At 39.0% G+C, this 15771-nt stretch overlaps 1 protein-coding gene across 3 annotated transcripts in view; it reads right to left on the bottom strand.

Annotated features, from left to right (window-relative positions):
- The window catches only part of sipa1l2a (signal-induced proliferation-associated 1like 2, genome duplicate a), a 110604-nt gene that overhangs the window by 47498 nt on the left and 47335 nt on the right, over window positions 1–15771 (bottom strand). For all 3 annotated transcript variants that reach the window (XM_087802749.1, XM_087802750.1, XM_087802752.1), the window contains exons 5-9: window positions 14586–14774; window positions 5879–6053; window positions 4241–4344; window positions 3148–3305; window positions 1098–1674 (exon numbers count right to left, since the gene is read on the bottom strand). In XM_087802749.1, the coding sequence (XP_087658875.1) occupies window positions 1098–1674; window positions 3148–3305; window positions 4241–4344; window positions 5879–6053; window positions 14586–14774 (1203 nt within the window). The remainder of the gene's footprint in view (window positions 1–1097; window positions 1675–3147; window positions 3306–4240; window positions 4345–5878; window positions 6054–14585; window positions 14775–15771) is intronic.

Genomic DNA, 15771 nt, shown 5'->3' with positions numbered 1-15771 from the left:
AAATTACCCCAAAATGATAGGCAAAATCAAACAGCTTCTAAAAGCAGAAAACAGGAGCTTTTCCACTTATTTTTGGTATGTTAAACTTGCTAAATATAGAGTCATCGACAAGTTCACAGAGAGGGATCGAGCCTCGGAGCGCAGAAGTTCAAGAGTACACACCGAGTTACAAAACATTTGAGCTAGAAGGCTAGTTGTTGTGTGTAGTGCGAGTCTTACTTAACCAAATATGACAAAATATTCGGTTTTGGTTCAGGTTCAGTTCATGTCTTACCACCAGCTAAACCTCCTGGACATTGACTTATCCAAGAAAAAAAAAAATGGTCCCATAAGTCAAAATTTTCTTTTAAAAGTTCTTACTTTCTTACAAAAGCAACTCAGTGCTCCCCTTTTATCCATTTAAACTTTTATAATACCGCCAAGAATGTTAATGTTGAACAACTGACAGATATTGAAAGTGTAATGTATCATGGGAAAAAGGTTAAAGAGCACCTAATGTGAAAACCCAACTCTCCTGACTTTTTGTTCTAAATGTTGAAGTGGTCCTCTTCAAAACGCAGTAGGTCATTTATCATGACATTTCTCCGTTTTCAAGTTATTACTTAATAAGGTTCTCTCCCGTCTGAAATCTCGCCAAATGAGATTACGATTTAAATTATATTTATATTCTGACGTCAGTCTGGTGGATTGTCCTCCCCTAGAAGCCATAAATCAGTTAAGTAACTACATGTTAATCGTGAAACAAAATACATATTTATGTAAACATAGTGAGGGTTTTTTCTGCCTTTAGGTGTTTTTGTAATGTGTACATTAAGCAGCAAACCTTATTTTTATTATTCATTTTTAATGTACAAAACGGGAGTTTCAGGGCTGAGTTGAAATTTACATGAGTCCTTGAATGCAACTCGTGTTTTTGTGACCAATCAGAACAGAGTGGGCGGGGCTTAAGCGTATTTTCTAAAGTAACTATCTTAATTAAATGAGAGTTTTGTGCAACAAGAAACATACTGATGAGTATAATAGAGGTCCTGGAACAATTTAAGAGACACTTAAACCAGCACACAATAAGAAATCATATCTTTTTTTAAATTCTGTACCTCTAATCTTTGCACCATCTCCCGGATGTCCTCGCCGCAGTTGTCGTGGGCCGATAGCATCACGCACTCCCCGCGCTCGTAGAAGATCCGGATGCTCATAATCCCTGAGGTCCATCCGATGACGTCGCGGCAAGAACAGTTGAATACTACGTTTCTGGATTCCTCTTCAATGAGGACAATGAACTCGTTGGATATGCCGAGCAAGCAGTCCACGTCCATGGACTGGCCGAAGTCCCGGGCCAGAACGCTCCACGTTATGGCGCCGACGCTGAACAGGTGCGCGTCCTTCCTGGGCTTCACCTTCTCCTTCTTCTTGGCGCCGAGCGTGATGAAGCTGAACTTGACGGTGGAGTCGATCGAAGCGGTGCTGACAAAGTTCTCCGCCAAGTCCTTGAGGTACTCCTGCCGCGTACGGGTCGCCATGGCGCGGAACTTCTCGGATTTGTGCGCGGCGTTTTCGCCGTTGATGACCTTGGCGAGGAGGAAGTCCCTAAAAACCGCTGATTTGGGGAACGTCACGGACTTGGGGATGGGCGGACCGAAGGGGGGCACGTCTTTAGATCTGGATACAGCCACGCTAACAAAAAAAAATCAATCAATCAGATACTGAGCTATAACTTTAAGAACAAAAATGGAGCATGAAACACAAAACGTATCGTCTGAAACAACCTGCTGCGTTTCACAAAGAGCTGCCCTTCGCTCAGGAACAGAGAAAGGAGGTGCAAGTCATAATTTCCAGGTGTCTCTAAAGATAATAACTGTATCATCACCGCGAGGATGAAAGAGCCGGCGAATCCGGCACGTCCCAGGAATTACTGTGAAGTCGTGACAGAAACCATAGAAAGCACTCAGCGGGCTGTTATTATTCTTTCAAATTAGCAGCTCCGAAAAGTTCACGCGGAACCATTTGGCGTGAAAACAATTATGCAAAGCACATCAAAAGATAAACACGTTCCTCTAAATCACCTAGAGGATGTTAATTTGCCTTTTATCGCGTGATGAAAAGCAGCAGTGTTTAGCGGGTTGACTCGACGGCACCGACTCTCCGGGTTTATAGCAGACATCAAATGTAGTGCAACAAATTTGACCCCTTAGAACTTTTATGATGCCTTTGAGGAAAGATACTCTTTGAAATTGACCTGCACATGTTAAAATAGATTTAGGAAATATGGGATAAATATTGGCCTAATCATCAACTCAAATTGTCAAATACATACTATACCATATATATAAATATATATTAAAATGTAATTCTGTAGTAAATAAAAACCATACATAAAAAGTATCATATACATGTAATATTTGGGGGTTGTTTATTAGCTTGTTTATTTAAGTTGTAATACCGGGATTTAACTAAAACTATTTATAGTGATTCAAAATGTAATATTTAGCTGCTCTTCAAGATAACAAATGTTAAATAATAATGTTAAAGTTGAGCAACCAGTCAGGAGTTGGTCAGGAGTCACGTTTTATTTAAAAATGATTAGCATTCTTTGTGATATGTTTGGAAAGTAAGAATACCCAGGTAGTTGTATTAAAATGTAAAGAAGGTATTACCGCCAGAAATTACAAAAAAATTAACAATTTTTGTCATGTATTCAAAGTAGGATGAAGTATTTTAGAAAAGTGAAACATATTTTAATACGGTTTTTTTATAAGCCTTTGATCCAACATATTTTATTTAATTATAAATAAGTTAATCATGCCTAAGTTAAGAGTCAAATTTGTTGGAAACAAATAAAATACCAATATATAAAGACTAACTAAGGACATTTTAATGAGAAATTAACTACAATTTGAATTCATATTAGAATATTTAAGTAATAATGGCATTTAAAATGACATTTATTAATTTAAATTAAGTAAAAGAAAATGCTTTAATGGTTTACTAAAAAAGATCAGAATACATTTTATTATGAACTACTTTCATGAAGGGTACTTTTCAGCATAATCAACTCTTAAACTGAGTTTTAACTATAATCATAATACAGTTAACTGACGTCTCTTGTTCTTCATTACTCCTCCTTCATGAACTCTTTCCTCCACATACCTGTAGCAGACGTTTTCCGTGCAGGGGTTGTGAACCTTGACGATGACGAACACGTGCTGGAAATGCGAGCGGATGTTTTTGGGAGTGAAAGGAAGCGCTCCCGGCTCCTGGAACACTATGGTGACGATGTCGTTGCCGATGTGCCTCTTTCTTAATAACTACAAAAAAAGTAGAAACAAACGAAAAAAGAGGGCATCTTGTAAATAATGCAGAGATTGAGATGTTTTTGTTTTTGGGTTGTTTGTTTTTCCCCCCCCCACTTTTCGGGGGGGGGGGGGGGGGGGGGGCAAACAAAAAATGACTCAGTGAAGCGTCAGGTAACCACAAGACATTTTAGCAACTTGAACTTTGGAGATGAAAGAATTTTAGGATTAAGGGGATTCATCTGGCCGAACATCAATTAAACCGCCTCCATTGTCAGACCCGGGGCCAGGACACAATGATTGTTTGGTTTTCGGGTTTTTTTTCAGCGACGGTTAGCAAAAGCCTGGGGCAGACAGGATTAGAAGGTGCAGAGGTGAATTGGAAAGGATGAAGGGATGAGTGGTGTGAGCTCGGCTTGGCTCTTCCCTGAAGATTAAGACCCGGGATTAAATTACACCCTCCTGTAAATTAGGATGTGGGGAGAGAGAAAGACATTCCTTCCGAACGTCGACACACGATTCTGGAAAAAAAAGTGTTTCTTTGTTTGTCACAAACCAACGTTAATCCTGCACAGGCGAAGGAGCTCACGCCTCTATGATTGTAGGTTTTTACCAGCCCACCGCTGCACCCACTTCATTCCACTTGTTAGCGCAGACATCGAGGCACGTCGAACGCGACGTCAGGTCCAACCCCCCCCGGGGGACGGACTGATTAAAATCCTACCATGAGGTACCGTCTCCATGGCAATGCTCATACTTTCATCTGATAGATCATTATGGCGGTAAAATGAGCCTCTAGAGGAAAATAGACAGGACTCAGAATTGGAGCCATCTTTCAAGGGACTTATTACTTCCATTAGATGCTACTCCACTGTGGGGAGGGTGGAGGGGGGGGGGAGGTCGGCGGGGGTAAATTGAATTGTGGTTTGTATGGAGTGATGTTGACCGACCTGTTGTCTGTTGTTGGGCGTGTAGGGGAGCATGGTGGACACGTGGAACATCAGCTCGTAGTCCTTGTAGGTGGTGTACAGAGAGTGTGTGCCTGTCGAGTCCGCTGTAACACAAAACATGTTTAGATTGGGAAACCCAACATTTTAAAATTATAAAGTGAATTATTACATCCATTTATGTAGGGTCTTATTTTGTTCAAATGTACCTTCATTTTTACATTGTACGCTGTTTTCTTAGTCAAGTTTCCTGTTTTTGCCCCTTTAAAGTATTTAAAGTATATATTTAATTGAGTATTGCTTTGATTGTTTAAGCGCCTTGTGACCCTGGTCTGGAAAAGCGCTATACAAATAAAAATTACTTACTTACTTACTTAGTGTTGCTGTAAGTCTTTAGTGTAGCAGCACATAGTAGACATACAAGTACATTTTTAAACGTCAAAACAGGAATTTTCCTACCAGAACCTACTACATCCTGTTTCTTTTTCCAATTATTAATGTTTCCAGAAAACTTTATTTAATTACTTTTTGAGTGTTTGAGTTCAAAGACAAATAAATATTAAAAGGCAGCTTTCAAGGTAACACTAGATAAAAAAGAAAAACCAAGAAAAGGGAACCTTAATAAAAAACATGACCTATTATGAAGTCCAATCTGATCAAATAAAAGCTTATTAAGTTATAATTAAAAACATTAGAGGTATTAAAAGCTGAACAGGAGAGTTTATTACATCTACAAAGGAGGTTTTGTGTTTGTTGACATAAAAGACTTTAATTTTTGGTGGTTTTCTGTAGCTTCAAGTTGATTTAGGACAATTTAGTTACAACGTTTACTTTCTTCGATTAGAAATAGTAAGAAATAGGAAACTCTTGTTTTACCCTCAGGGTCAATTTGACCCAACGGCCTGAAAACAAATGTGTTGTCTCTGGGCTAAGGTGAACGACCTCCCTGGCTTCCAGAAATACATATGCAGTGGTAGAGGTCGTTCAACTTGTCCCAGAGACAAACAAAGGGGATACCACAAACACATTTGTTTTCAGGCCGTTGGGTCACCCTGACCCTGAGATAACACACGGGATAAACAAATTGAAAGAGCTTCAAGAAGAAGGTTCATATCCGAGCAGCAGACATTATATTTTGCAGCTATTTAATTATTTATTTTATAGTATTTGGTGTTTTTTCACAAAGTCATGCAACATGAGCTCCTTGGAGGAGGCATTTGCTCTCCTGGTGCTTTTTTTTAGTTTTACTGGTATGAAGTTGAAATCCTGTGATTAGGGGCCGAGCGATTTGAAAAGGAAATCCGTTTTATTAACGGTGGTGTCGAGGACGAGCTTTCGCAGCATCCAGACAGTAATCTGAAGCTAGATTAAAGGTGCAGCAGCTTAACCCCCTTTAAATTCAGAGGAACAGAGATGTGATTATTGCCGCTAATCATCTTACATTTAATCCAAATGCTCATTGTCTCATAGGGAGAAGGGGAAACTTCCGTTTTCGACTTCACGGCCGCTAATGCTTTATTCTCAGCTGGTGTTTTGAGAAACGTCGGCCGGAGATCGATATCCGAGTTAGAAAGGATAGGATTAGAAAAAGTGTGGACTTTTGTTTGTTTTGGTTCCGTGCGGTGTGTGTTTTTATCTTACTCTTGTTATCCAGCTGAGCTCGGTACTTGGTGAAGCCTTTGAGTCGCACCCGCTGGCCCAGCAGATCCAAGAACTCTTCCAACGCGGGGCTGGCGCTCTCGTTGTTGTACATCTCCTCCTCGGTGCTCTGGCCCGCCTTGCAGTAGAGCACGCCCACCTTGTGCTGGAAGCTCAGCTGTGCAAAAGGGGGGGAAACACTCGGTGAATAAGTATCGTTTCCTGTCGCGGGGTCTGCAACCATCACACGCACTCCTGTATGGGATGCACTCAAACGAACGTGAGGACCCACTTTGCATGGCGTCACAGCTAATGTGGTGACCTGCATAACCTTTTTTTTTTTTTTTTTCGAGAGCGAGCTAGAAAATCCCCCTTCGTAAATCCCGGCTATGAATACTCCGGGAAGGAGATGATAAATCAAGCTAATAGTTAAGCTACTTAACATAAAGCTGTGGACAAATATGGAGACGCTCACAGAGAAATCCATCATGGTAATTAGAGGAAAACTGCTTTTTTTTATTACAAACACATATGTGCTTTAACATTGTAAAATGTACATTTCAAAGAGGAAAAGCATTACCCAAAGTTGAACTCTTGGAAGAAGCACAAAGAAAAAGAAAAGCTAATACTGATATTGCCAACACGGTGAGAGTGAGAAGCGGCTCCACTTGCATGAATCTTTTATTGCACTTCAGCTCCCTGATGGCAGCCAGGAAGCCGAGTCAATGGGGGGGAAATAGATGAAAAAGCCCCCCCTTCACACCCCCCTAAACACCCCTTCTGTGCAGGGCACCTGTTGCCCCATACTCAAAGCTCAAGTAAACCCTTTTATCTTGGACACGGATCAATACGTCGATGCGACAAATCAAAAAAAAAAAGGTGTCTTGGAAATACAGGAGCGGCGAAATGCTTCATAAAGTGAGCCAAATTGGAATCGTCTACTCGCTCTTTTCAGACAGTCTTACTCCCGAGGAGCTGTTGACACCGTCGTCATGGTTACTTTGACTAATAGGCCGTCTACCTGCAGTGACCGAAAGCTGTTATAACATCAGGCGCAGCAGCGTCCGCCATTAAAAAAAGTGGATTATGTGAACCAAGTTCTCAATATGGAGAGCGAGATTGAAGAGAAAAATGGTCGCAGTCGGCGACAAAAACTCAATTCTATCAGTAATAATCTGCTGCTGCATTTAACAACATGGAAAGGCAGTTTTTCTTAGTTCACAGGGTTCTTTTTGTTAATCTTATTTGCCTTTGTGCGACTTTCAGTGGATCCGACTAAAGAAAAGATGACCTGATGCCACCGCACAGTTTCAATATATGATTTGAAACAAGACATTTTTAAAGGACGTAAGTACATCAACAGAACGTCTAATATACTTGATGAATCCTTGAATAAAGACAAACTATTTCATGAGTCAGAAACGGGTTCGTTTTTTGAAGCAAAGTTGGAGGACAATTCTTAATTGAGCTAATTTAAAGAAAATAGAAAAATGATCTGAGAATTAGGGGTTTAAAAATGAAATTATATATCCATTGTCATCTTAAATAGAACAATATATATCCATGAAAGAGCAATAGTATTTAAGCCTGAGATATATATCACAATAAATAACATTTATCAAGTTAAAGATGGATTGAGATGATGTTTCTGTTGTGATTTGAAAGTTGGTTGATATCTTTGAATAGTTCACGATAATCATCAAGTGACAGTCGTATTAAGAGATAAAGCTTTCGAATTTCAACGCACTTCTATCACCACCAATAAAGATGAAATTCACAACTACAGCAACACAAAAAAAGCCATTTAAGATGGTAAATATAGAAATTTCTGTGTATATGATGGCTTTAAGAAGAAGGATCTCAAAGCGTCTTTTGGAATATCACCAAATCCCAGTCCAAGTGGACTCAAGTGTAACAGGAAAGCTTTAGTTTTTCCAAGTTTAAGTTTGACATTTAATCAAGAAGAAAGACTTCAAGATAAGAATGAATTTATTGTGATACAATGTTGCTGCTCATGTTTGACACTCATGACATGACTAGAAATTCTTAAGAGGGCAATCTGACCAAAGTTTCAGTTCACTTGCTGGTTAATGTTAACAATCAACTGTTCCTTTGTATCCTTCTCAGAAAAAAACCCGATGAAACCACAAAGGTTAGACACAGGATTCACACAATTCCCTGAAGGAACAGAGTGATGTTGTGACGACTCACAATATCCCAGTGACATCGGTCTCCACCACAGTGTCTCTAAAGTTGAAATAAAGTGCTAAAGTTCGCCTTGTGTATGCTGAACACAGAGTGCAGGCGAAGCACTAAAGGACGGGAGGGAGTGCAGAGGGAGGGGACCGGATATAGTTCATCTGGAAGTTTTAATATCCTGACACTCTGCTGAAGAGACTCGCTGAAGTGATCTATGAACCGGCAATAACCGCCGCAGCGGGAGTTAGATTAGTTTGATGTATTTCCGACGTGGGGCTGGAATCTATTTGTGCTTGCTCTGAGCACCAACAAATGTGGCTTTAACCGTTGAGCAAACAGTGCCGAGACATTCTCATCAAGTTTTATTAAACCTAAGATACGTTCGTATCGGTAAACGTCTCTTTATGTTCCACTGAGGGGCTTTATTCAAACACAAATCAGTTGAATTTGTCACTACATCCTTTTGATAATAAATATATTGTAAATAATTTACAACGTGAAAGACCAGCTGACCATTAACTCAGTTTTTTTTCAAGACTTTCTATACATTACCTTATGGGCACAAACTACGCTGACCACAAGGATAAAAACACCCTTTTATAAAAGTATTAACATGGTCAAAACATGATGAAAAACTATTTATTTTAGGTGTACTAATGAAAATGTTAACTATGATGCATACTGGCTTTGATTTATAGGCCAATTGGAATATTTTATGATCTACCAGAACTAAGGCTAAAATAGACAATTAAACGAATGGCTACATTATATTTCTACATACACACACACACATTCCATCCTGATCCATTTCAATTTGGATAAAACACAGGTCAATGGAGTCAACGATTAACTTCTCGACCATTTTCGGAACCGTACAAGGAAACCAGAGAACGATAATAAAGGCTCAACTCAATTACTATTTTGTAAAACAGTAAATTCAATCCATATTCTATTTAAATCTGCTTCTCTTCCGAGTGTAATTAGAAGCCATTTCCCTGAGTTTGAGCAATTTCATTTTGATTCACACAGTTCTCTTTCTACAGTGCAAACTAGGAGCCGTGCTGAGCAGATGCTGTCGGAAAACAAACCTTGAGCTCGTACAATCTGAACTCATTTTGAATTAACATAAATATTCCAAAATGACCAGTAGAGCTCTTTCTGGCTTGTGCAGAGACACCTTCTTACGGCTCTTCACAATATACCATCCACAAAGAAAACCCCACACTCCAGATACAGACAGGATAACAATAGATAATGATGATAATGAACGTGAATTAGCACATTGTTGTTCCCATAATGGACGTAATTGAGAAAAAAAAAAGGGCGAGCGATCGGTTTACAGTTTACAGGATTTGTCCAAACGGAAAAAGTAGCTCCGTGTTGTTATAGAAAAAGAAAAATCACTGGCTAAATTTGATTAACAGCTGTAAACATTTCCCCGTCCATCCACCCTCGCCAGAATCTACCCAAAATACTTCAACATATGTTCTGCTCTCCTCTTACATCCACTTCGGCTGACAAACTCTTTCTGCTCAACTGAACAGGCGGCTATTGAGAGAGCTGCTGTTCTCCGGGATCCTTTTATTGCAACAAAAGTCTTTTTTTTTTTTTTTTTGGTTGCAAACATGCACTCATAAAAACTCAAATGAGTGTCGTGCAACAGAAAACTAAAAGCGAGCGTGTGCTTGTAACATGACAGAATTTGGAAATCCCTCTCGGATGATTCCTTTCTAATGTTAGCATCCTTACATAAACACATTAGAGGGGCGGTGGATGTCCAGCGCTCTCAAAAAGTAGATTATGGGGTGGCTTACCCATTTTGAACCTTCACAAGAGGAGCATGACACATTAATGATCAAAACAGCCGAAAATATTGACGTCCCAAATATACATGTGACCTCACTACGTGTTTTGCTTGTGGTCTAATACGAGGAGTGGCTGCCGGGGAGAGTTTAAGAAACCGTTCTGGACTTTTCTCCGTCTTGGATTATATCTGCAGACAATCTCTCTTACGAAAAGAATTCTGTCGATCGTGTTTCATTTAGGGCGACCACTTGGAAATATATACAACATTTAAATATGGAGGACGTTCCAAAAAGGCATCTTAAAAATGGATTAACTGAAATCCACTTGTAGAACGGCAGCGGGAAACTCAATCTGACAAAGAGGCAAAAATGGGCCAAACAGAACAGTTTTGGACAGTCCATTACTTAAATAGGAAAATCTAACTTAACAGACTTGACATTCTGGCTGGTTAAACTAGCATATGTTTCAGTGGTGTCAAACTAAAGTTATGTTTAGTAAAGTGTCTGTTAGAGGATTGTGATATTGTATTTTCATTTTAGGAAGCTCAATCTATTCCAAGTATATCTGTGAATATTCAACTTCCCCAGACACTGTCGTAGTCTCTGGGTAGCTGTTGACGTTGATAATCTGTTACTTAGTTTGGCTTTAATATTGATTAGTGATGTCAACTGGAAAATGTATCTACCTTATTTTCCGCACTATAAGGCGCACTTAAAAGCAAAAAAACAACAGTGCGCACTATAATCTGGAGCGCCTTATATATGAACATTACCTAGTGGGTGACTTGTTTACAAACACTTTCAGGACGCTGTACCGACTGAGCCGACACGCCGTGGGCGGAATTACGTCATTGCATCATCACGGGGTGGGACTAACGCCGCGTGTCACATCATGGCTGGAGTAAGATTACTGTCACAGTTTTGAGCGAATGTGTTTTTGTTGTACACTCAAAATCACTCTGCTATAATCAGTCATACACGCGCTCTAGCTGTCATACACGCACTCAACTTCTCTGCTGCACACTCAACATTTGTTTGCTCACAACACAGTCTCACGCGCTGCTGGTTGAAGCCTTTTAAACATCATTTGAACATGGTTACCATGCGAGTGAATGGAGTTGTCAGAACGCTTAATAAAGTTTGACTTTATCTCATTGTTTTGTTGACATTCCATTTAGCACTGCTTTATCGAGTGGATGCATAATGCATTTATGAAAACAGTTCTAAAATAGGCCATTCATTGAAGGTGCGCCCTATAATCCGGTGCGTCTAATGGTGCAGAAAATACGGTACTTTGATTTTGAGCTAGTGTGGCACATTCAATAATTTTGACTTTGTTCATTGTCGAACTACAGTTCAACTTGCCTTTACTTTGTGAATAATGTAAAATCAATCCTAAAATTTGATTTAAAACAGTAACAAAGTATTTTCCCATCTCTTTTAGTTCGACATATGGTCTAGAGGTTGACTTGGACAGAAATTTGGATAATCTTTGTTAATTGTGTTTAAGTAAGTAAGTGTGATGAAATGTGTGATGTCGCAGAACCTAAGTGTGTTCAAATGCATTATTTATCAATATTATTTCCGCTTGCCTTTTACATTACTTAACGCTCTCTGACGCTTTTGGAAAAGAAGCTCCCGGGAACTTCACTTCACCGTCTTAATTCCGGTCATTTATTTATTTCACTTGTTCCATTTATTCATTTCACTTGTTCCAGCTAAACAGGGCAAGAGACAGGTGACACCAATTACAGATTGCTAGTCCATCATAGGAAAACATAAGAACCAAACCATATGAGGGTGATTTAGGGTCAATAATTAACCCATGTCTGACCGGAGGGAGGAAACTGGAGTGTCTGGAGGAAAATCACGCATGCATGGAGAGGACAAAATGCAGAGTGTGACCTAGTTATTGCACCCAAACACAGGGTTGAACTCAATCTGGAATCAAACCAAAAAACCTTCTGGCCACAGACATAACACGGTCCGATAGAATAATAGAATCGGAAATAACGGGAGAATAAATGCCAAGAAACAGAGATGGGTAGGAAGAGAGATTCTGAGTAAACAATTCAGTGTAAACATTTTAGTTCAACCACATAAATCCAATGAGATTTTTCTAATCATGTCGAACAAACTGCAAAGCCGTGGTTTAGTAATTTACTCTAAATACATTCCAGACTTTCAGAAGACCACTAGCCAGGAGTTCGGGGTCAGGTTCGGCTCAACAGTCACTCTTGCTTTTTTTTTTTATGTTGATTTGATACTGTATGTTTTATGCACACTTATTCACCATTGTTTCACTTTTAAATATATTTCTGTAATGATTTAACCTAATCTGGCACAGGGTTTGTATTTTACAATTTATTTAAAAAATGACGAGAGGTCTTTGTAAAGTACATAAAACGTATGTATATATACTATATATATTCTTTATTACAGTTTTTACCGTGCGAGAAAAAACGGGAAAAATCCCCATAAGGTCAAGATAAAAGGTGGTAGTTTTTTAAAAGTATTATTTAATATATATTGTAAATATTTGAATCATATTAAAATAAGAAACGTTCAGAAAAGTTCTGCCTCTCATCTCCACTTTTAAACTTGCAGTCTCATCACATGAGACATTTAGAGCTCTTAGATCACAATGAATCAGCTCAGACACCTGTGAGTATCACTAATAACCCTCTCGTCCAAAACTTCCATGATGCAAGATGACATCCTCTCCACATTCAAGCGGAATACCAAATCAGAAACTCTCAAGTTTCTCCAGTGAGTGTCTCATCAGCGGGTCCGTCTGAATCGTTGATTTTCACACCAGAGAAAGAAGATATTGAGTGTTTTTTTTTATGACTCCATCTTGATCTACACTTTTCCTCTTCAACAGCCCACACATGGAAGGATGTAATTCTGACGCAGTTCACACTGAATTATTGTCTTTACAGATGCAGCATCTTTAGTGAGGTACAGCTTCCAAATATATGACATGGTAGGTTGTTCACAGCTTCTACATAACAAGTACACTTATCAGTGCACTGAGCCAAGAACTGCAGTTAGCATCAGGGTAATGCAGAATAAAGTGGATAAAGAGAAGTTAGCATCAGGTTAATGCAGAATAAAGTAGATAGAGAGAAGTTAGCATCAGGTTAATGCAGAATAAAGTAGATAGAGAGAAGTTAGCATCAGGTTAATGCAGAATAAAGTGGATAAAGAGAAGTTAGCATCAGGTTAATGCAGAATAAAGTAGATAGAGAGAAGTTAGCATCAGGGTAATGCAGAACAAAGTGGATAGAGAGAAGTTAGCATCAGGGTAATGCAGAATAAAGTGGATAGAGAGAAGTTAGCATCAGGTTAATGCAGAATAAAGTGGATAGAGAGAAGTTAGCATCAGGGAAATAGCTAAATAAAGTAGATTGAGAGAAGTAATCATCAGGGTAATGCAGAATAAAGTTGAAAGAGAGAAGTTAGCATCAGGGTAATGCAGAATAAAGTGTATAGAGAGAAGTTAGCATCAGGGTAATAGCTAAATAAAGTGGATAGAGAGAAGTTAGCATCAGGGTAATGCAGAACAAAGTGGATAGAGAGAAGTTAGCATCAGGGTAATGCAGAATAAAGTGGATAGAGAGAAGTTAGCATCAGGGTAATGCAGAATAAAGTGTATAGAGAGAAGTTAGCATCAGGGTAATGCAGAATAAAGTGGATCGAGAGAAGTTAGCATCAGGGTAATGCAGAACAAAGTGGATAGAGAGAAGTTAGCATCAGGGTAATGCAGAATAAAGTGGCTAGAGAGAAGTTAGCATCAGGGTAATGCAGAATAAAGTGTATAGAGAGAGGTTAGCATCAGGGTAATGCAAAATAAAGTGGAAAGAGAGAAGTTAGCATCAGGGTAAGGCTAAATAAAGTAGATAGAGAGAAGTTAGCATCAGGGTAAGGCAAAATAAAGTGGACAGAGAGAAGTTAGCATCAGGGTAAGGCTAAATAAAGTAGATGGAGAGAAGTTAGCATCAAGGTAAGGCTAAATAAAGTAGATAGAGAGAAGTTAGCATCAGGGTAATAGCTAAATAAAGTGGATAGAGAGAGGTTAGCATCAAGGTAAGGCTAAATAAAGTAGATAGAGAGAAGTTAGCATCAGGGTAAGGCAAAATAAAGTGGACAGAGAGAAGTTAGCATCAGGGTAAGGCTAAATAAAGTAGATGGAGAGAAGTTAGCATCAAGGTAAGGCTAAATAAAGTAGATAGAGAGAAGTTAGCATCAGGGTAATAGCTAAATAAAGTGGATAGAGAGAGGTTAGCATCAAGGTAAGGCTAAATAAAGTAGATAGAGAGAAGTTAGCATCAGGGTAATAGCTAAATAAAGTGGATAGAGAGAAGTTAGCATCAGGGTAATAGCTAAAAAAAGTGGACAGAGAGAAGTTAGCATCAGGGTAATGCAGAATAAAGTGGAATATGCTCCGTCTTGCTGGCATACATTCAACAAATTAACCCTATTTCATATAGTTTGTGTTGTATGTATAAATAGTGTCATAGAATACTTTGAACCCGAGATGTGAAAACATGATAATACAATAATCTGTGATTCATTTCATTATGTACCAAAGTTTTTACCAATTGTTTTTATCAATTGTTTATCGAGCAATTAACCTCAATCCAAATATGTTCAAAAACATGAGGATTATAAAGAAGGTAGGTTTAGTAAGTGTGCAAACTCACTCCTTGCTCATCCAGTTTGAGGAGCTGCTCTGGAACCTTAGGCGTGCTGATGGATAGCCTCAGACATGAGATGTTCAGTTCGGGGATCACATACTCCAGGACTTCCTTCAGAGGCAATCCACGGGCTGTCCCGTGTCTAGCTGTGGACGGAATGGCATCTTCCAAGATGGCACCCCGGAGTGTAGTCAGCTATCAGGAGACAAAGATTCAATTAATTTTCAATCGTATGAAAACAGCACCATAATGTAACAATTGTCATTGTAACCCGGTCGCAGAAGAGATTTGACATGTTCTAAATTACAGTAACTCCAGGAAAGTTTATTGGATCCTGAAAATCAGATCTAGAAGAAAATAGTTGGAAATTTCTGCTCAAAGCTGACAATGAGAGCTGAGACTGTGAGATGCGTTGTAAAGTTTATTTGCCGTATTTTCCACACTATTAGGCGCACAACCAAGACACACTTGCCCAAACCGGTGGCGTTAATATCACTCCATAGACATCCACCATAATGTGACGTGTTTCGTAAATCCCACCTGTGATGACGCAATGACGTAATCCCGCCCATGGCGTGTCGGTGCAGAGTCATGAAAGTGTTTGTAAACAAGTCACCCACCAGGTAATGTTCATATACAAGGCACTCCGAATCATAAGGCACACTATGGTTCTTTTTAGGAAATTAAAGGCTTTTAAGTGCGCCTAATAGCGCGGGAAATACGGTAGTCAGGAAGTGATTTCATTTGAGTTATAAGGCTAGTGGTGTTGTGATTTTCTGGCCTATGGATATACTGTATTTGTTTTGAAATTCAGTTCAAGTTCAGGAACTTTTGTGCAACACTATCTAAAAAAAACTAGACTTTGACCGAGAAATATATGACAAGATTATTCTGTCAAAAAAACTCAAGGTTATGTTGCAACTGCTAGAAACTGTATATTTATTGGACATACATTTAGTAGTAACAAAAGAAGTTACTACTAGAACATATGTAAGAAATATTTAGCCATAAAACCACGTGAATTTATATAATTAAAGTACAGAACGGAGTCAAAATTAAAGCATGAAAGTCATTTAACTATCCATTATTTGATGATCATCAGAAAATCAACTCCCTAAATGCTTCCTCGTGTGGCGAGAAAGGCCATAGACTTTATGAATAATTAACCAAGTGTAATTGAACACTCACTGTT

The sequence above is a fragment of the Callionymus lyra genome, chromosome 11 (genome assembly GCF_982586985.1).
Source record: "Callionymus lyra chromosome 11, fCalLyr1.hap1.1, whole genome shotgun sequence".
Lineage (NCBI taxonomy): Eukaryota > Metazoa > Chordata > Actinopteri > Syngnathiformes > Callionymidae > Callionymus > Callionymus lyra.
The sequence above is the reverse complement of the archived record's forward strand: the minus strand, read 5'-3'. Positions and strand labels throughout refer to the sequence as shown.